The sequence below is a fragment of the Botrytis fragariae genome (genome assembly GCF_013461495.1).
Source record: "Botrytis fragariae strain BVB16 chromosome Unknown tig00000012, whole genome shotgun sequence".
Classification (NCBI taxonomy): Eukaryota; Fungi; Ascomycota; class Leotiomycetes; order Helotiales; family Sclerotiniaceae; genus Botrytis; species Botrytis fragariae.
The window spans coordinates 2,809,395-2,831,376 of NW_023500989.1; the positions used below are offsets into that span (position 1 = coordinate 2,809,395).

The 21,982-nt window shown below is 41.2% G+C and overlaps 5 protein-coding genes across 5 annotated transcripts; 4 read left to right on the forward strand and 1 right to left on the reverse strand.

Moving 5' to 3' along the window:
* Positions 1-372: 372 nt before the first annotated feature.
* Positions 373-3,662, forward strand: Bfra_003086 (putative calcofluor white hypersensitive protein; the record flags this gene model as incomplete). Its single annotated transcript, XM_037333498.1, has 7 exons — positions 373-457; positions 524-691; positions 751-1,083; positions 1,136-1,262; positions 1,447-1,531; positions 1,582-1,627; positions 1,675-3,662. 7 exons carry the CDS (start codon positions 373-375, stop codon positions 3,660-3,662), a joined length of 2,832 nt encoding a protein of 943 aa, XP_037195626.1.
* A 7,714-nt stretch (positions 3,663-11,376) lies between these two features.
* Positions 11,377-12,820, forward strand: Bfra_003087 (putative aureobasidin resistance protein aur1 protein; the record flags this gene model as incomplete). Its single annotated transcript, XM_037333499.1, has 2 exons — positions 11,377-11,795; positions 11,917-12,820. 2 exons carry the CDS (start codon positions 11,377-11,379, stop codon positions 12,818-12,820), a joined length of 1,323 nt encoding a protein of 440 aa, XP_037195627.1.
* Positions 12,821-16,706: 3,886 nt separating this feature from the next.
* On the forward strand, positions 16,707-17,567 carry Bfra_003088 (putative hemerythrin hhe cation binding domain-containing protein; the record flags this gene model as incomplete). The annotated part of the gene is made up of 3 exons (XM_037333500.1): positions 16,707-16,781; positions 16,840-17,322; positions 17,376-17,567. 3 exons carry the CDS (start codon positions 16,707-16,709, stop codon positions 17,565-17,567), a joined length of 750 nt encoding a protein of 249 aa, XP_037195628.1.
* Positions 17,568-18,324: 757 nt separating this feature from the next.
* Bfra_003089 (uncharacterized protein) lies at positions 18,325-18,996 on the reverse strand (the record flags this gene model as incomplete). The annotated part of the gene is made up of 2 exons (XM_037333501.1): positions 18,325-18,488; positions 18,837-18,996. The coding sequence occupies 2 exons, from the start codon at positions 18,994-18,996 to the stop codon at positions 18,325-18,327; spliced, it is 324 nt and encodes a 107-aa protein (XP_037195629.1).
* A 410-nt stretch (positions 18,997-19,406) lies between these two features.
* Positions 19,407-21,227, forward strand: Bfra_003090 (uncharacterized protein; the record flags this gene model as incomplete). Its single annotated transcript, XM_037333502.1, has 7 exons — positions 19,407-19,574; positions 19,618-19,805; positions 19,909-19,943; positions 19,999-20,154; positions 20,236-20,267; positions 20,327-20,436; positions 20,534-21,227. The coding sequence occupies 7 exons, from the start codon at positions 19,407-19,409 to the stop codon at positions 21,225-21,227; spliced, it is 1,383 nt and encodes a 460-aa protein (XP_037195630.1).
* Between the last annotated feature and the right edge of the window lie 755 nt (positions 21,228-21,982).

The following is a 21,982-nucleotide window of genomic DNA, read 5'->3' on the forward strand; positions in this document are numbered from 1 at the left end:
CCGGTTCCACCTTAACAATTTAAAATCCCACGAGACGTCACGGAGCTTTCGGAGAAGGCTGAGAATTTACCTTGTAAGTGCACCCAGGTCTATTGGAGGGGAAAAGCCATTATCAATCGACTTGCACGAATTGCATGACTTTCACGGCTTTCACGGCTTTCACGGCTATCTCAAGAGGCTTGGTCTCCAACAACTCATCTCATCTCAAATAAACGCGTGCCCACTTGTACCTTACATTGAACCCCATTTGTGATTACCATCCCATCCCATCTCAATTTTTTCTTCCCTCTTTCCTCTTTTATCTCTCCGGATGCTACGGACTACACTCATTTGGATGTGAATATTTCATATACAAAGTGATTAGGATCACAGATGGCACCTAAATTCAAGGACGGCGACACTGTACTCGCTTTCTCAGGTAAATGGGTGTCATGGACTCATACCGCAGTCGCATATGGTAAGAGCAAACGAATCTTTGGTGTTATCCTTGTTTATGTTGAAGTTACTTACAATTTATCAATAGCTGCTTTTCTCAGCGCACTCATTGTTGGGGTTTCACTTCATTATCACAAAATCGTTCAAAATGAATATTATGGTTATCCAGATGAATGGTTCCCTTCAGTTTCCGCGACAATTGGAGATCGATACCCGGAACGTTCGTTTTTCATGGTCTTTATAGCTATTACATCTGGTATGTGGCAGAATTCAAGATATTGGAGCTATATGAATCTTGTCTAACACCTCTTTCAGGCCCTAGATTTGCTCTTGTTGGATTATGGTACCTTCTCACTGCGCGTCCGAATTCAAAGTTACCCAAGTTCGTTGCTTTCGCGGGCGTTTTCCGTACTCTTACATGTGGTGGTTGGACTTATGTTACCTCTACGGACGATCACGATTGGCATGATATTTTCATGATTTCATATTTGGTGGCTACTTTGCCATGGACTTTAGGATGTCTAGCTTTGAGTCCAGATAATGCACGAGCTGTTAAATATCGAAAATATCTCGCGGGATCTTTCTTTGGAACTTTGGTACCTTTGGTATATTTTTTTATACAACACAAAGTTCACAGAGTTGCTGGAGGTAAGATTACTATCAAATCAGGTATCAAATTCCCAACTAATGGAACATTTAGCATACACGGCATACGCTTTCTTCGAATGGGCTTTGATTTTGTTTGATGTGGCTTTCGATGCTGTTACAGCTCTCGATTTTGAAACTTTCGAATTAGTTGTGAAGGATGTTAAGGGTCAGTCTAAGGGGTACGTCCACTGGCTTCCGAAATAGTGTATAACATTTTTGTTGAATGTAACATTATTATGAGCACGTCTAAATCAATATCATTATTTAGAAAAGAAAAGATGATAGTTGATAAAGTCTTTGAAAAAGAGTTTGTGATATCTAATTCCTTTCTAAAAAAAATATCTTTAGCTAATCGGTAAGTAGAAAAGAAAAGGAAGTTGGTCAACTATTCGGCCAATCTTTTTCATGGCCTGAAGCTTTCGATGCGGCAGCTGATGTCTATAATGGCGTAAGTATTGATTTTCATTGTCTGGGAGACTTTTACTGAAATTTATGTAGTTCGTATTCTGGTCAATGTTGACTTCTTTGGGCATAGTCGTCTGGTGTAAGTACCGAAAAGGTGACTGAGATGAAGCTCGCTAATCTTGTTAGATTTTCCTCTTTGGCATATGGGTATCTCAGGCTATGAAGTTATGGTTATGTGTACCATTTCTCCATTGTTCTTAGGAATTAGATCCGTTCGAGCATTAGTTGTGAAAAATCTTCGGACATGCCATCTCATGTCTTTGATTGGCTTATGTGCCTATCAAATCACGAGCCCAGCGCCTAGACTTTTCGTCGTTGGCTTTGGTCTTTGGATGTCATGTTTATCTTGGGCAGCTACTTGGTACGCATCAGCAGGGCAGCCAGGTCGTCTCGAATCGAAAATTTCAGCATGGACCATTGGTCTCATTGCATCAAGTGTTGTCAAATTTGCATTCCACACCAATAATCCTATCTGGCCTATTGCGCATGCTGAAAATGGTGGTTTGAATGGTCATGGTCTCATCATTGCCATTCTATCTGTTTTGCGATCCACACGACCAAGTCAAAGTTTGATCACTGGGGATCAACTTTCAGTCCAAGGTCGTAAGGAAGGACCATCACTTCTTGCTGGTCTTGGTATTGGAGGTCTTTTCTTTGGTTTACATTCCTTGCTATCCGATTCTAGCACAATGATTCTTTGGGTCTGGGAAGGATACCCTGTTCGTGGTCCAATTTCAGCACCTCATGGTGCCTGGACCATTGCTGCGATGGGAGTTGGTCTCATTCTCGGATTATTTAATGAATCTTTGGCTCGTAGCTGGACATTGTATGGTGTTGGTTGTGTAGGTGCTGCCATGCTTACCTTATACAGTCATTGGAAAGGGTATTATGGTGCCTTGGTTTTGACTGTTTACCTCATGGCTGTATCTGTTCCGTTGCTTGGATCAGCTGCCAGAAAAAGTCCAGCTAAAGCGTTTGGAATTGGTTTCCTCGTATACAACTTCATGGTATTATTTCATGTTTGGGTTGTGGCTTATGCCTTTGTTCCAGGTGGCCCTCTTGTTAGAGAACACACAGACTGGGTCATGACTGTTACTATGTTATTGATTGGTTGTGGTGTTTTCGCTACATTTTCATCCACTCCTGCAGCACAACGAAAACGATTCAATGCTTTCTTGAATCAACGAAAGCAACGTTTATACTACCTCTATATAATTGTAGCTCTTCAACTTACTTCTATCTCGACAGCATACATGCGTTTCCCAACGTATGATTATGTCCCTTACCATAAAGAGGAGAAGGTTTTCACGGCAGGCATTTGGACTATTCACTTCAGTCTAGACAATGACATGTGGTCATCCGAATATCGTATGAGAGATGTAATCAAAGAATTGGAAATCGATGTCATTGGCCTTCTCGAATCGGATCTTCAACGTATTATCATGGGCAACCGTGATACAACTCAATTTCTCGCAGAAGATCTTGGCATGTATGTTGATTACGGACCAGGCCCTAACAAACACACTTGGGGTTGTGCACTACTCTCCAAATTTCCAATTCTCAATTCTACCCACCACTTACTCCCATCACCTGTAGGAGAATTAGCTCCCGCGATCGCTGCTACCCTAGACGTATACGGAAGTCCAGTGGACGTCTTCGTCTTCCATTCAGGTCAAGAAGAAGATCCCGAAGATCGAAGACTTCAGTCTGAATACTTGGCTGACTTAATGGGTGCTTCTACAAACCCATCTATCCTCCTCTCTTACCTTGTCACTAAACCTCTAGAAGGAAATTACAATACTTATGTATCTGAAAGATCGGGTATGCATGATATTGATCCAAGTGATTGGGATAGATGGTGCGAATACATTCTTTACAAGGGGCTCAGAAGATCGGCATATGCAAGAGTTTCCAGAAGTACGATTACGGATACGGAGATTCAAGTGGGGAAATTTTTGGTCGGAGAACCAGAGGGAGAGAGTGACGAGGTGAGGAATAGAAGAGTGGATGAAGGGGATGTGAGTGAAGGAAAGAGATTCCCACAATTATTCAGAGGTGAGGGGGTGAGGGGACACAGGTATCACGTTTTTGATGAGCCGAGATATTATGGTTAGGTTAGGATTTGGAACGAATTTGGGAATGATTGAATGAATGAATGAATGGACGGAGGTGCATTTGTGCACATTTAATATATCTTCTATCTTCTACCTTTTAATTTCCCATCTTTTTTCGTGGGGTGTCATTTCATGTCATGGACGGAAAAGGGAAAATAAATACCTAAATGTGCTATTCTATGCGTTACAAAACGATATTCAATGAATTAGGAGTGGGGCGGAGCGGGAAAAGTTGAATGTAATTGGGAGGGAGGAAGCGGGGAAAAGATTTTAATGTAGATGAGATGGGATGAGATGATGTATATATTTATCTTTTTGAATTTAGTTGAGTCGAGTTGTTGAAGTAAGATTTCCGAATGAATGAATAAAGAGCTTCTATAGGAATGAATGGATTTCTTGCTGTCTAGCTGTCTAGCTGTCTAGCTGTCTAATTATCTAGCTACTATACTATATCATTACTTACTCACGAGTCGCTAACCTGACTAGACATTTCGCTTATTTCGGGGATTCTACTGAGTCTCGAATGCACCTATGTTGATATCCTAGATATTGACAGGATCATTCGTATGAAGTACTTCTCCCGCCTCGACCGATTCAAGATCTAAATGAATGAATGAATGAATGAAGACCTAAGTAATCAATCAAGAAATATCTCAAAGCCTACGAAATCTTTTAAGTTCTCGTCTAACTCATTTATCTGCTCATACTATGAGGTGTTGAAATATCTGAAGCTGAGAACGATCGATAGATAATGAGTGTTGGTTTTTATTGAGTTGGTGTATGTGTGTATGTGTGTATGTGTGTATGTGTGTATGTGTGTATGTGTGTATGTGTGTATGTGTGTATGTGTGTATGTGTGTAGATATGTAGATATGTAGATATGTAGATATGTAGATATGTAGATATGTAGATATGTAGATATGTAGATAGATAGCTATATTAGTGAGTATTTATATATATAATGAAAAATGATAAATCGTAAGTTAATATCTTGATAGACTTGAGTCGAGTGATAGATAGATAGATAGTAAGTGAGTAAAACATCTATATACATATAGTAATACTCGTGCTTACTATCGATTTTCTCTATGGAATATGAAGTACATCTATCTATGCATTAAGAATAATTCAAACCACTTTCATCCCCTTGCTGTCTTTGATCTTCTGGATGATCTGGTTGAGAATGTTGGTACTAGTGTTGGTATTCAATGTGTGTGTAGATTTCATCGCGTTGTATTGTATTGATCATTCATGTATTACAGATACCCTCTTCAGATACTTCTCTACTCATTCCCTTCATCACACTACATCCATTCATTCAATTCATTCTTTCGTAGCCCCTCTTCACCTCCCTTTCCGCCCCCTTTAAGAATCTCCTCATATACTATATCCATTCATACATACATACATATATACATACATACATACATACATATATCAACAAAACAACATACAAAAAGCATACCGACTTTTTTAGCTTGTCTCTCAAATCCGATTTGTGTGTGAGATCTGATTTTTACGTATCAAAATGATAAGAATGGTCTTTTGGGAAGTTTATTTGTAGAAGGAGATTTTGAGATTGAGATTGAGATTGAGATTGAGATTTAGGGCTTAGAGTTTAGGGTTTAGATATAAAGAGAAAGAAAGAAGGAAGAAATAGTATTTATTTAGTTGGTGTACAATGTAATTATAAGAGATGTATGAATATAAGAATGAAAGTTCTAGATTTTACTTTAGAATCTTTTTAAAATATATATATATACATAGTATATAGTATTGGAACTCAAACCCAAAATCAAAACTAAAGAAGAAGAAAAAAGAACTATTTAACGAGATTCTCTGAGAAAATTATTCGATTCTTTTATTTGGTTTGTATTATTATTGTTTATATATATATATATCCCCCCTCCAACCCAATCCAGATAAACAAATATAATTTCCATCTCCACTCCACCACCCAATTTCCGACCACCTGCGCACCCCCTCGGAAAGCGGATAATAAAAGACTTCCATCCCTCCATCCATCCCTCCATCTCCCATCCCATGACTCACAAGCAAGCACCCAGCACCGCGCAAAAAACGGTGGATCACACCTTCACCATTCGCTATCCCTTTGGCAAAAGCTGATCTTCAACTTTGAAGCCTTATAGGGCGATGGGGATATTGCTAGGGAGTATTGGTAGAGAAGGTGTTTATCGATATTGTGGGAATGGCATTGGGAGTGCGAAATTCGATGTTGGGTGGTGAGGTTTGGGATATGTGGTGTGTGTGTGTGTGTGTGTGTGTGTGTGTGGGAGAGGGAAGATGGGATGGAGAGAAAAAGGGGGTGGATGGGAGGAGAGGAGGGATTGGGATGATGTTTGGGAAGTTTGTGTGTAGATAGATATGTGTATTTGTATTTGTACTTGTGTGGGATGGGAAGAGGAAAAGGTTAGAAAGAGGATAATAATTGATTTGATAGAGTGATAGTATATAAAGCGTAGATAGATAAACAAGTCATCAAACCTAACAACCTCACCGCGTAAGAAATAGATGATAACACAAATAGTCTTCTCCTTGCCTCTCTACATACGATACTATACCTCCATCCATCCACCTGTTTGCATTTAATGAATCGATGCATCGATGCATAATACACTTATGCAAGAAGATATTCTCGACTTCCCCTTCCCCTCACTTTCTCTCTCTACATCCGTTTCCGAGATCCGCGTATCCCGATTCCCGATTTTCCTTCTTTTCCCATCTCCATTTCCATTCTCCGTCCGGATGGTTCCATAGGAAGAAAGAAGAATCACATTACATTACATTACATTACATTACATTACATTACATTACATGATCTACCTTCCATTCCATGACAAAGCATCCATCCCTCACTGAAGAAAGAAACCCCCGTCCCCACCCTTTCCCTTTCCTCAAACCCAAAACTCCAAACCCAAAAGCGCCATCGCCATGCGGAGAATTCCAACCAGCCGGCCGGCCGTGAAAAGAAAAAGCGCAAGAGAAAAAAAAAACTAATAAATTGGGTTCGCTCTCTAGGTATCCCATCCTATTTCCGATGTCCGAGCCCGCTCGCCCCATTTCCCATGCGCGTGGGAAATTATAGGGCGCAAGGATAAGGAGGTGTTGCTGTACAGACTACAGTACTATCGTTGATCGCGTAGGGATTGAGATGAGATTGTTCGCTGGACTGGGTAAGGTAATGAGGGACAGGCTGACATGACAGGTAAACAAGCACATGTTTAGTTACTGGGTAGGGAGAAGAGATTTTTTGGTTTTAGGGAGGGGTTGTATCGGTGCGGTGTGGATTGGATTGGATTGGGATGGAAATTTGGATAAGGAGATTATGGATGGAGATTGAGGAGGGGTAAGGGAAATATGGCGAGAGGTGAAGTTTGATCTGACAAATCTTGGTGGTGTATAGTGAGTGAGTGGTCTGTATAGTGTTTAATGATTGATGGATGACTAGTAGAATTGTGATTCGGTAGGGAACTAAGGGGAAGAAGAAGAAGAAGCTTGAAAGAAGTTTTAAAATACAGTAAACTTTAAGGTTATGTACACCGTACATCGTACGCCTTACACCTTACACCGTAGGAAAGAAAGGACGAATACTTCCTGCTAAATCATGATTCGTGACGATTGGACGGAGGTAGATCCGTGATGATATTTGGTGCCGATAGGTGGATAGGCGCTTAGAAACTCTTTCGATAGTCGGTGGGAACTCGGTGGAGTGATTTTCTAAAGATGCCTGGGTAAAGTGTACTCCATAAATGGTGAGAAATCCATCGCGCGATTCTTGAACCAGAAGTTACGGAGTATCGGTCTGACAAGATAGAAATAGCTACCTAGTCGTCTTGCTCTGGTTGTCATGATATGTCACATGTGTTGATCATTGCTCGGGAGAACCGCGATGAACGTTACTCGACTTTGGAGCTTTTAATTCGAGAGGCGAATTGGTCGCGTGAGGTTGTACATGTACACACTACCTAGTACATTATCGGTATTTGAGATATCACCATGTATATTCAAGATAAGGAATTGAAGATTTGATAGATCGATAAGGCAATTAGCTCGGTTTATCGCGGATTCTCTGTCCCGAGTGGGATTTATGCAATTCGAGGTGGCATCGCATAAGTAAACGTTTTGGTGAGGATGCGATGTGTGAATGAATGATGGAATTGATTGGATTCGACATCTACCGAAGTTTCCGGAGCTTACAGTCATTGTACAGTAACTTTGAGGCTATTAGACGACAAGCACGACAAGCACGGCAAGGCGTATTTATATACCAAGAACGGTGTAGCTCGTTGATTGCGCTGCGCCCATGGATGAAAGAGGCACTGTCGTAAGTTGTAAGTTGCCAGCATCGGCAAATCAATTACACCAGTATTATTCTTGTCAAGACTCGAGATGTCTTGTTGAGCTAAATTATCTTGACTTGCCTTGCCAGACTTGGGGAGCGATACGGCGTATTGAGCTTTGATATCGATAACGACTCGTGAGCAATTAAAAGATTGTGAAACATGACGATTTTTGCTGAGATGATCCTCATCATGGGAATTTTGGTACGCGCTTCCGTGGGTGGCTGGGCAATGCTTGGTGGGCGAGAATCCATGGAAGTGCTGGACATTGACCCAGGCAGTCATCAACTGAAAACACGGACAATACTGGCGCAGCAGCACAGCATGAAAAGTATACCCATTTAGAACCCCGCAGTTAAGGTGGAAGGAGGCTGATTCCGTAAATGGCCATGGAAATCCTATAACATCAAAAGTTTTGTAGTGAGTGGCTTAGAAAAGCTTGTAAGCGACACTTTGAGGATGTGAAACTTTCGTTCGTAAAAAAACGCGACGACACCCTCAAGGGCGTGAAAGGAGATACGATGAGATGAATTGAAGACGACCCTGATGCGAACGGTTGGAGCTGAGAGTTCAAAACCTGGAGATCCCCGGCATTCATGCTATTGATATAATTTAAGGGTTTCACAGACTGCAAAAGGAATTGTTGAGTGAAGGTTAGATGTTTCCGTCTAATCAGGGGCATCGAAACCATAATCTGTACGCACATATGTATCCTGTCGGTTGATTGATACCTAATCATTTGCAAAATGATATACCACGGCTTCTACTCCCTTGAAAGATTTGCGCGGCCGTAATTTCGATATTGAATTTGAATCAATATTCAGATATGTACTGCTACTGCTACTGCTACTGCTACTACTGCGGTATCACCATTCATCCTTCACTATCCTCATTTCCTTTAAGTGATGAATCTTTTCGAGGAAGCCTTAATAAGAGGACTATGAAGTCCAATGCAGCCAATGAAAGACGACGACGGCATGCTCGGAAAAGCGGTCTTTGTTTCTCACGACAAGGGGGTTTAAATTTTGATGTGCGAAACTTGATGAACGAGACATGGGATTTGTCCAATCATGTCATACCTACCTAGGCACCTGGGTGGTCTGGCGATTACACTGCATAAAATTATGCAGGCAATTATAGCCTTGAGAGGATGGATGGGGATGGATGGGGATAGCACGTCGGTAGGGATGAGGATCAGGATGGGCTAAGATGGGCTAAGATGGGCTAAGATGGGCTAAGATGGAGCTTATCATCATTTTGAAGCATTGGACTTTGGGAAAAACATCTTATTTGATATGCTATACGGTGGTATACGTTGGTATACGTCGGTACACATCGCGATGCGCATGGCTGTGAAGAGTTGACAATCTTTGTAAAACAGTTGGATGTTCTTAAACGGCAATTCGAAATTCAGAGGTATAATCTATATGAGTGTTCTTTATGTCAAACGGATGCTATTAAAGTTCCTTCGTACTCGTACTCACCTAGTCGAGAGCAAGCAGCCTTTTTTTCTCTTTGTTCGAAACTCTCTTCACGGGTAATCTCGCAGCTTAAACATTTGGTAATCCATCCGTCTAAATGCACATCAGAAGTACCCTGTCTGACATAATTTTACATCGTCTCCCGCCGCATTTGTAGGTTCCTTCCAAGTTTTCCAGTTCCGCAGCAACAAACCTTGGAAAATCTCGTGTGTCGGTGATGATTGGTCGCAGTCGGATTCGGATAGCTCGTATCGGTGTTCGTTGGGTGACTGTAATAGATTGGAGGTTGGAGGTTGGAGGTTGGAGGTTTGGAGGTTGGATGTATCATGTATCATGTATGTATACCGGCCGGTATGTATGTATGTGTTAGGCACGTACGATATACGATATACGATGTAATCAAAGTACCGATGGGCGATCTGAGTTCTCAAAGTCTCAACAATAATCCTTTACCTCCAGGGAGACCTGCGCCTGCTTTCCAATCTCACCCGCCTGTCGAGGTTTGTTGAAGCGCGTAGCTAGATGAGACCTGATTTCTTGACCAGTACTTTCAAGTCTGGACTACCTATGCAAGACTCACTTCAAACAGCCCTCACCTCACCTCACCTCTTGATATTGTTTTACCTTTCTTCCGACCGTTTTCGTTCTTGATCTTTTGGAACTAGAACTTCTCACATGATGACCAATTCATAAGAAAGATTCAACAAACACGCACATTCATTACACAATCACACGTAAACCACCGAGATTCAAATCAATCAATAAATAACAATAAATAACAATAAATAACAATAAATAACAATAAATAACAATAAATAACAATAAATAACAGTAAATAACAATAAATAAATAAATAGTCAAATCAACTGGAAAATACCAGTAGAACCTTGGTTACACTTCCGTACCCCGTTTGTGTGTATCTGATCATGTCTTTTGGGGCCATGAATCTATTTGCCAAGATCATTCAGACATTCATTACCTTGCCAAGATCCAGTCTTTTTTCTTTCTTCTCTTGGGGAGCTTAGCTGACATAAGTTATGAACCCAGTCATAATTAAAAAAAGACCTGGCGCTCGAAAGCCAAACGAGATCCCGGCCCCATTCAAGTAAAAGGGAAGGGAAGGGAAGGGAAGGGAAGGGAGAGGGAGAGGAGGAGGGAAAGGGAAGAAAAGGAAACTAAAAAAGGACCAGGGACTAAAATAATAAGAAGAAGACTAACAAGACTAACAAGACCGAAAAGACCCAAAAGACCTAAAAGACCCAAAAGACCCAAAAGATCCAAAAAAGACCTTCTTCTCATTACTTGGTACGTTCGGACTACTTTACTAGTACCGCGCCATATCCTCCTAACCCCGATTTTCTTATTTTTTGTTGCTTCCATCACTTCCATCATACATCCGCCTCTTCCCTCATCAATCACAACCAGACTTCTCTTATACATCACACACCTCCCTCCACCTCCCCCTCTAATCCTCTGACCTGTCCTACCTGACCTTACCTTCCCAAGTCTTTTTATACTTTTGGGTTTCACCACAACTACAACTACAATTTTAATTTTATGATTCGATAAAATTAGACAATAGCATCTTCTCTTCCTCTCTCAATAAATCACATACAACCAAATCAACAAACAAACATTATCCATCATTCATGAGATAATCATACATTTCGTCAATTATAAATCAGCATCCTTCCTCTTAAACTCCGCCATCTTCCTTTGCGCGTATCCGCCGATCCCGTAGAAACGCCTCACTCTCACTCTCACTCTCACCCTCACCGTGTGAACAGGGAAAAAAAAAAGTTCAACGGTTTAAACATCGTCGACTTCTACGTGATCATTCCTTTGATACCTGTACCTCCCTCATAATTTGCCATGCCGGAAACAAATTATTACTCTTCGACAACTTCACCAACATTTACAAAATCCAAGATGCCTTTCTCGTGGCCGTCGATACCAAATCCTATACCTCGTAGAATGAGAAGGAAGCTGAGGTCCAAGTTTCGTTCAAATTTACCTCCGGCTTCATCAATAGCTTCAATTGAGACGTCTTTCGATCCAAAGGATACATTGCGAGCTCTAAGGTCACATAGATGGTCGGTTTATGACGGTCAATATTTGATCTTGATCATCATCGCAATATTCTCGCTTTCAATCAGTCAGGCTCCTGGGCCTCTCATGAAGACTGGAGCTGCTACTCTTTTAATGCTTGCGCTTCTGATGCCAGTAACAAGACAATTCTTCTTACCAGTTCTCCCAATCTTCACCTGGTTGATTTTCTTTTTCAATGCTCGGTATGTGTACTATTCAATTCGCATTGCGATTCGTTTTGCCGCTGTCTTTGAGCGACTCTGAAACTCCCTCTTCCACCACTAAACACATGCCAGACCGCGTTGTTTCTAACAGATTTCATAGATTTATTCCTGCCGAGTATCGACCACATATCTGGGTTAAAGTTCTACCTGCCCTCGAAAATATCTTTTATGGCGCAAATATTAGCAACATTCTCTCAGCACACCAATATGTCGCTCTTGACGTCCTAGCATGGTTACCCTATGGAATTCTACACTTTGGAGGACCGTTCGTTTGGGCCGCCTTGATGTTCCTTTTCGGTCCTCCCGGTACCGTACCAGTATTCGCACGAACTTTCGGTTATTTGAACATTATTGGCGTTGTCATTCAATTGATCTTCCCTTGTTCGCCTCCATGGTATGAGAATTTGTATGGTCTTGCGCCTGCCAACTATTCCATGGAAGGATCACCTGCAGGTCTTGCACGAATCGATTTACTCTTCGGTTTTGATATGTACACAACGAACTTTACCGCATCGCCTTTGGTGTTTGGAGCCTTCCCATCATTGCATTCTGGTAATGCAGTATTGGAAGCACTTTTCATGAGCCATTGCTTCCCAAAACTCAGACCATTCGTTATTGGATACGCCATGTGGATGTGGTGGGCAACCATGTATCTATCTCACCATTATGCCGTTGATCTCGTAGCCGGAGGTTTCCTTGCCGCCATTGCTTTCTATATCTCCAAGACAAACTTCTTGCCAAGAATTCAAGCAGACAAGATGTTCCGTTGGGATTACGACTATGTTGAGAGAGGTGATGCGCCTACCGGCATTTACGAATATGGACTTGCAGTTCTCGATCAAGATTTCCGTCATGATAGCAGTGACGAGTGGACCATGGGATCATCCTCTTCATTTTCTTCCGGATCAAGAAGCCCAACTGATGAAAACGGATCAGCATGGGAAGGCGATACCCTGGCATCTCAGGCTTCCGATAGTGAGCTCAGTGAGGTCGTTGTTAGGTGATCTTTTCACATCTGCAATAATATTGCACTCGACAAGAGTAATTTCTCTCAACTCTCCAAGTTGACGGAATTTCTCATCATGATTTTACGGCATTATCATGTTACGGCGTTTCGACACGAGCGACTTCTATCATAATTCGACTTCCCATTTCCGGCATTCCCTGGAATACTGGACAGTTCGAACATTTGTACATATACCTCTTTTAACTATTTTCGGGACCATTCAATTCGAAGATTTGGATACACGAGTTCCTTACAGTATATACTAATGATAATACTGCCGGAATCAACTGAACCATGCCGACCTGCTGCGTCATTTCGACATGGCAAGCGATTTCTGGCTAAACATTTCGATTTCAACTTCATTTCTTACCGTTCATAATACACCTATCATGGTTGATTATGGACATGGGCACTTTTTTATTTATTTATTCGCCCACTTTGTGTGAATAAACAGTCCAACTATCGCTAGAGTTACCGCCGCTTTTCCCTCTTCTCTTAGGAGGTGTTTTTATAGAGAAAAGTTTGTGCTGGGCTCGCTATACATGTATATTCTCTTCATTTTTTTTAATGAGAATTACTCTTTAAAGTCTCTCGCTGAATATAGATTCTGAGATTATTCTTTATTACTTCAGTTGTTTTGTGGGTGGTGGTGATAAGATGATAGGGAATTAGGGAATTCTAATGTCACGGATGGATGTAATGAGCGTGGGACAAGGGATTATAGATGGATTTCCTAAATGGTTTACCATAACATAGCATAACCTGATTTTGGTTTGGGCTTACATCTGTCGTTATAGACACGATTCGGATTGGATCGAATCGAATTGATGGAATCATCACACACTTTTGGATTTGGAATGACTTTAAGGTGTGATGTATAAAGATGAGATGGAAAGGAGATGGAGGGAAGGAAGTGATTCTCTCTTCTCTTGAAGGAAGGGAGAAGGGAGAAGGAGAGTGTAGTTGAAAGTAATGAAATGAAATGAAAAAGAACAAAATGAAGATATAAAGATTAAGATGAAGACGATTGATATGAGTTGAATGAAATGAAATTCAAATGAACAAATGGATTTGAATATATCTTGCTTATACATATGAATGAAGTGTACTACTGTGGTCGCGTGCTTGAGAAATTATTAGTAATTACCTACTGGTTGTACGAGTAGGTATTTATAAATTGGATGGTGCCTAGCGACTAGCGACTAGCGAAGCGATACTGGAGAAGTCTCGTTAGTCTTGCTAGTCTTGCTAGTCTGATTAGTCTGATTAGTCTGATTAGAAAGTCGGGAAAATACCTAGGTAGGCTTTTGAGATACGTTCTTGTGGACTTCTCGATGATGGTTATGATGATGGTTATGATGATGATGATGATGATGATGATGATGATGATGATGATGATGATGATGATGATGATGAAAGTCTTGTTCTAGGTGGGTAGGTAGGTAGGTAGGTAGGTGATGGATTTTATGAATAGTGGGCTATTGGGTTATTGGGTTATGGTGGGATGTTTGTTTGTTTGTTTGTTTGTTTGTTTGTTTGTTTGTTTGTATGGAGTGAGTGAGTGAGTTTTTTATGGGTGGGGTATGGGGTATGGGGTATGGGAATTGAGGGATGGGATGGGATGGGATGGGATGAGAGGTGAGGTTTTTGAATGGAGGATTTATTTTTTATATAGTTTGCTGGGTTTTAGTAAGGGAATTGGAAAAAGGGGGTTTGGATTTGGATTTTGGGATTTGATTTGGATTCTGAGGGGGGAGTGTTTATTTTGGTTGGTGGATAGGATTGGTGGTGGGGGGGCGAGAAGAAGAGAGGACGAAATGGGAAGTGGTAGTAGTGTATGTGAAGGTATTAGGAGTCTTTTAATGAGGCTAGTGGATAGAGAGGAGAGTATGTATATATATAGATGATAATTCTATTGCGAGTTCTTGATAGTATCAAACATCTCTGCGAGGAATATGAAATAGAAGTTAGTTAGTACGCGGCGATCAGGAAGTGTGTTGATGGAGAGAAAATGGAATGGATGTGGAAGAAGCGGGAATGAGGAAATGGGGAAACGAGGAAATTAAGGGGATAGAAGTGGAAAGGGAAGGATTCAGTACTGTAACATGATGAGAGCGACGCGAATAGGATGTGGAGGGTGGATATCTGTAGGTGGGATTGCAATCAGTATGTAACTTGCTGTGGAAGGGGAAGATTAATATTTATTACGAATGGGATACTGCGGGACGGGGTTTTGAGCTATCCTCGCGTGCAATTTCAGTTTTATCATGATCTCTCTCTATCTTAACGACGATTTATATTCAAAAGTGGTGAGCAAATGAGTGAATGCATGGGATGGAAACTATTCATCCATGATGAGAATCATTTATACGTATGTGATATCTTGGGGATGAAGAAGATGATACTCGTTCTATTTGAATAAACTGGGTGGTAATGTGACTCGATATCGAGATACTGACTATCTAAATACCCGATGAAGAGGTGGAATGTATCATCGCTAGAATTTCCACGGATAACTGTTCGACTGTACAACATGGAAGGATTGCAAGCACTGTGTTGAGTAACGGATAGTTTAGATCGAAGTATAGAATGGGATGAGATGGAAGGAGATTAATTTGTAGACTAATTGGTGTATAGGGATTTTAAATGAACGATACACAGTGATGATTGCTTCAAGGACTGGGAGAATAAGCGAGGAGTTATGATCTTAGTAGAATTTTCACTAGACGTTAAAGGAAATCGGGATAGGATTTATTGATACGGACGATCGAGAAATTGAGTAGTAGATGTTATCATGTCATGAAGTTCAAAAAGCTGTAAGAGTAGGAACTAATACAAACGATGAATTCGGTTTCTGGTTTCCGGTTTCCTTCTGCAAATCTTCCAGCCGGCTGGTTGATGAGTAACGCGACGCACGAGGAAGCGCATGTAGTGTGAAAATGAGTTTCTTTCAATAACCCGTGAGCTTCATGAATACGTGGGTGAAAACGATATGGGAACCCACACTTTCAGCTACCTATTGAGCATTTCAGAAATACTAGAACTGAATTTGATTCCCAACCCTGTGCTTTTCTTTTACGGGTCGAGCTGGTATCAGTGTGAAATATAATACTAAGATTTGTGACCAGGCTGATTCTGGCATGTCTCCGTATATGTACACTTTTAGCAACTTGTTTCTTTCTAATAAAAGCATGTACAGTTTTGGATTGTTCCACCTGGAATCCTCTTTACTATTCATCTCTGCAGAATGATGAGCATCCTGTTCGGTGTGAATCTTCTTATCGATGTTATATGGCATAAAGTTCTGTCTTCTTTAACCGAGGATGGAAGTTTGCATCGTATTTGAGTTGCTCTGCATTTCACACTGAGAAGTTATATGTGTAACCATGGATATCCTATCCTATGCATCATTTTCTTTCTCTCCACGAGCATCACATTCTCAGAGGTTACGGCAAAGAAAGCGTGACAAAATCGAGGGCAGCAAGTAAGAAACGGGATACGAAGCGAATTTCTAGTAGGGCTTCTCTGGTGGCCAAAGCTGGAAATCTGGAATCCACTTGGAGCACGCTTGTGTCTCTGGGCTTTAGGGGTATTTCTTCATATCGTGATTTAACCGAAGTTCAATGGTTATAATTTCATATCTTCTTGTGACGCTTGTGTGACAGCATCCTCTATGATAAATATGCATGTGATCATTATCCTTGTAAAGCCAATGAATGCAACTTGCCGCGTAGTCGCATACTGCCAGTCAGAAATTAGTACAATCGTGGTCTGACCCTCGGTGATCCAGTTTTGTTTGCTGCTGATAAGCAATCGTATCCATTTAAGAGACTGCATCTTGCCTCGATAATCATTTCTAACTTTTCTTCTCAAAACCCAACTCGATGACATCTACCCAGAGTTCTTGGGCAGATGGCCCCTGGGAGCTATTGGAGACACCGGGGAACACTCAAGATATAGTCAGTAATTATTCACACTCGTGAAACGCAAAGCCAATTGACCTATTGATATGAATAGAAAAACCACGCCGCAATCCACTCTGCAAACGAGATGGCTCATTTACATAATTGCATAATTAGAGGCATCAATTGTATCTATTTACAAGCGCCCCACGTGAGAGCGACAGAAGATGTTAAGGATTTCTTGTTCTTCGTCAAAGCCTGGTGCTCTTTTGTGAAGCATCACCACGACGTTGAGGAAGAGCTTGTGTTCCCTCGGCTTGAGGATTTTACCGGCAAGCCTGGCTGCATGAGTGCCAACGTTGCGCAGCATGCAACTTTCGAACCTGGTCTTCACGAACTTGCTGATTACTCAGAGAAGACTTCGCCTTCCGCATTCAGCGCCACGAAGGTACGCTCGTTGATTGATGGATTTGCGGATGCCCTACGGAATCATCTAAAAGCAGAAATTCCCACACTTTTAGCACTGCAGCCCTACGAGAGCGAGGGTATTATGAAGATATTCAAAGAATGCGAGGCTGCAGGCTTCAATCAACCAAATGTTGGTATTACCCCGCAATATGATCTTTCGTGTACAAGACTAAGCAAAGACAGGATATAGCCTTGCCACTGATCCTGGGTCTGTCAGATAGCACGTTTGAGAATGGAAAATACGTATTTCCAGCAGTACCGGGGTTTGCAAGATATCTTGTCCATTATTGGTATTGTCGTGCACATCAAGGCGCGTGGAGATTTTTACCGAGCGATATGTGGGGTATACCGAGACCTTTAGCATTCTTGAATTAAATACGCCAGGGTAAAGGCGGTCGGTCAATCTGTCAATTTAAACGAGCACAATAAAAACATGGATATGAGTAGAGCACGAATATGTTTACACCTCACCTTGGTAAGTCATGGAGGAGGTACTTGTTCCAACTATGAATAGTTGTTTGTAATTTTCGAAATCCCATCCAGCAATAAATCTGTGAGAAGTGTTTGGCAATCAATAAGACGAGAGTGTATTTCAAACGCGATATCTTATATGTTTAGGGAGGCGAGAATAAAAGTAACTTTGTAGGGTCTGGTGATGAAGCTATGCGGATCACCTTTTGATTCCTCGATCTCATTGTAAAAGCCGAGCAGTTGTCATCTAAGAAGATCTCAAAAGTGTGACATCAGATGAAGTAATATTCTTGAGGTAGACGATATAAAAGAAATATAATTTAGTGACAAGTCCAAAATTTTATGGAAATATTGACGAGATAATACCTAAATTGAAGTCGATAGGTATCAATCTGCATGTCGGTATGCTGTTGCATTCGGCAAGAGCAAGCTGTAACGTCAGGCCGAACCTGGAAGCGAGATAACCGACGCCGATGAACCTTAAACCCACCTCAACTCGACTGCACTCTAGATGTTACATTGCGGAGGATAGCCGCAAGAAAGGAATTCTAATAGGTAGTTTACTAGTAACTAGTTTCAAGAGGCATCAAATCCTGTGAAGGTTATCGTAAGCTGTGTATCCTTTTTCATACTTGGAGGTATGCAAGTTCGAAACAGGAATTCACGAATTTGACACAATATCTAGCTCGAAGTACCTCGTTGCCGATGCATAAGCGCTTGCCATGCATAGCTCCTTCAAGTGTGTGAAGCTTTCGTTGTCATGTTGCACTTGGTCGGGAAGGAATTCAACCTGCTCAAGTATGTTTTGAGTATATCCTCTTGGCCCTGAAATTGTTGAAGCAAAATTTTCATTCTCAGTATCACAAACATTATGTGTTGAGTGACGCTATGATATAATGACGAGTTTCCAGGCTAAAATAAGTGAGAAATGCTACAAGACTATCATGATTAGTGTCCATGCAAACTTTTTCTTAAGAGGAGTCAAAGTGGTGTGTTCTGGTTCTTCCACCTCGTCACGATCGCTCTTTTAGAAAAGCTTTTGTTATTTGATGGTATCAGGAAAAGTTCTTTTCATCTTGCCAAGACAAAATTGAGCCCTATGTTTTGCATTGCAGCAGAGTGAAGATCTCTGTGTTCTCATCCTACGGCCTTAAACCCGTTGCAAAATTCCACCATAAGAGTATAAATACATACTGTCCTCTCCAGCAACAACTATTCGAAAGCTCACATTTGTGGCAAATACCACCAGACTGTGCATTTCTCCTTTATAAAGAAGGATTTGCAGTTTCTGTAGCTCATCATGAGCGAAAAATCCAAGGGCCCAGCCAGCCATGTTTGAAAAACCATGATTTTCATAAGGAAGAGATTCAATTCTTGGTTTACTCCTAGAACGCTGTGGTTTGTGCTTAGTGTGAAATGTTCATAAAGAAAGTCACATCTGTCAAACATCATTGCTCGAGTAGTGAATAACTTCGTCTGGACACTTCGGAACTATCTTTCTCCGGTGTTTACCTGGCAGTTATTCAGTCATGACAAAATACCTACTCATATATTTCACACGTCTCAGCTTTCTCTTTGATATTCATATCTACATTGTATCAAACTTTCTACTGTCATTCTTGCAATTATTTTGTCATTTCCTTCTGGATTTTCATCAAGTTCAATACACACTATTCATTCTCCAATAAACCCCAATAACCACGAAATTGCTTCTTTAAGCTTTGTTTAACTGAACCTTTTATCATGCTTATTGTCTTTCGAGAATCATTGGCTCAATTTCAGCCTGTGATAATGTTAATTTTCATATTGGTCTGGGGTCTCTTGAGTGGACTTGCAGCTTCTACAGCTTCAGCTGACATTAATGCAAATTTCTATTATCTTACTCTGGATCCAAATGCAACAATCACAATGGTAAGATGGTCACTTCTACTCTGCTAACCTACTTTTTTGGTAGCAAGCTGACTCGTCGAAGTTTCAAAGTGTTCAAGTGGTTCCCTCCTCCTCCAACGCACTAGTCATCCCAGGCAACGTTCAAGCTATATGGCCTGCACTTCAAAACAATCAAGGCATTATGCAAACTGTGGTCGCAAACCAAGGAAGCATCGGAGAGTGGTTTTATATTGGATTAGAGTTCTGTTGCACGTATGTATTCGTTCTATCTTTTTACACACAATTCGACTTAAGATCAACCGAGATCATTGTGAAATATTTGAAGTGACAACACTGATTCTCAGAAAACATGCAGACCTGAAGACTGGCAAGCTGATAAAGCTCAGCAAGGTACGTTCAAAATTTGTGCCAATCTAAGCAGACAGTCGAGCTGATAGATATACAGTATATCCAGGAGATTGTATTATTACAAAGTACCAATTAATAAATGCAAATACTGGAGTGTATAATGTTACATGGAAGGTTGAGAGGGGTCACTCCGGCACTCAAGCTGGCGAGATATCCTTTACTGCAGAATCTTTCTTCTATCCTTTAGAGCATCGTAAGTCACAGAGAACACTCTCATTTGCTATCAAAATCCGACGAACCAGAAGTAGAACATGCTAACGAGGATGATTAACAGCGACCCCTGGTGGCCAAAGCCCGTTTAATAAGGTAAGCAGCTGGTTTTGATACTCCTTTATGACCTTCAGACATAGACTAACTTTCTTTAGGCACTTTTCGCTATCGAAACACAAGGAGGAAGTAAGTGGGACTTTGGGCCAGTTCAATGGGACCAAGTCACTATACAAGCCGACACTACTAGAAGTGATTGGTGTTTTAAGTATGTTCTTAACTATTTCTCTCAATCTATGTGTTCACCTGCACTGTGGGAGGTAGTACTTACTCATTAAATGATCCCACAAACTAATAGTTCACAGACCTACCAACAATACGGACTTCCAACATTATCTTTCCACTCCCACCGTCTTCATCTCTGACAATGAAGTAATCTGTGAATATTGTTTACTAATCCTTGGGGACACAAAGCCACCTGCAACTCTCTCATCTCTCGAAACAACCTCGCACACTGAGCCTGGACCCACCACACAAGATCTGATCTTCTCGCCTACCACAAGCCTCACAGCTGCAGTCTTCGTATACAATCGAGAGCCACCTCTTCCAACACCAAATACCTCTGGACCAGCCGATGCTCCCACCTCGACGCCCTCAAATGGTCTTCCAGACCCATCATATTCTGCACTGCCAGTCTCCTGGGAATCTGCCAATAACCACTACAGCTCCTACAATTCTATACAAATGTCTAAATACACCGTCGTGCTAGAAGCCGATCTCGAGAGCGTCTTCGGAACTACCACTATCGCGACTGTGGATGGGGATAGTGCGTTGACTACCATCACAACAGATAACTACAAAGCATGGGCTACCGCTTACGCCGCAGCACATGGGAATGGAACGGGTAATTCTACGATTGCGAATGGTGATCAAGATTCTGTTCACCTTATTCCGATGTCACTTCCGTGGTTAATGGCCATGCTTGTGATAATGAGCTCGGTGATCGTGGGTGCTGCTGCGTATTTTATCTACAGACCTAGATTGAGGGAGGTTTCATGAGGGTGTTCTCATTTCAAGTATGAGGGATACTAGCTGTACTCTAGATTCTTCAAGAGGCTTAGGCATGGAATATCCTAGAGTCAGAATTCTAACTAGGAACAATTGAGTAGTTTAAGAAACTCATTTCAAGATTTCAGATCAGGATCTATGAATTGCCGTGACATATCTGAACAGACTGAACTTCGAGAGGTTTTGTCTCATCACGAAACATGGCAGGTATTATTGAGAGTAGTACCTCTGTAAGTTGGCAACCAACTATTTCTCTACAACTCAAATAAAAGTTTGCAATCTCTGAGGTAATTTGTAAGATGTATTACTTTCTCTTTCTGATCTCAGATTCAGAGCACTGATCTCTCGCTCCAATGTTTGAATTAACAACAAAGATTTGCCCTCGAAATTAAAGATGAAAATTGTATCATTTTAGTAATTGCTAGACTCCACATAATGTTACATATCAGATCCCGAGCGATTTCCAAAAATCCAAATCGATTTATGTTTATACAACTCCTACGATTGAGGCCAGAGACTAGCATTCAGCCAATTGATATCAGAGATTTTGCGTGATCTCATCTATATCTTCTAGATCTAAATCAATAGATCTTCTAGACTGGTTTCGGTGCTACGAATTTTTTGACATACTGCAGTTATTAAGATTGGGAAGAGATTTGGTAGATGGTATCAATATCGATGGAAGGTTTAAAGATAAAGAGGAGAGCAAAGACCATTGATCAGAAAAGATCGAGACATGGGGTGAT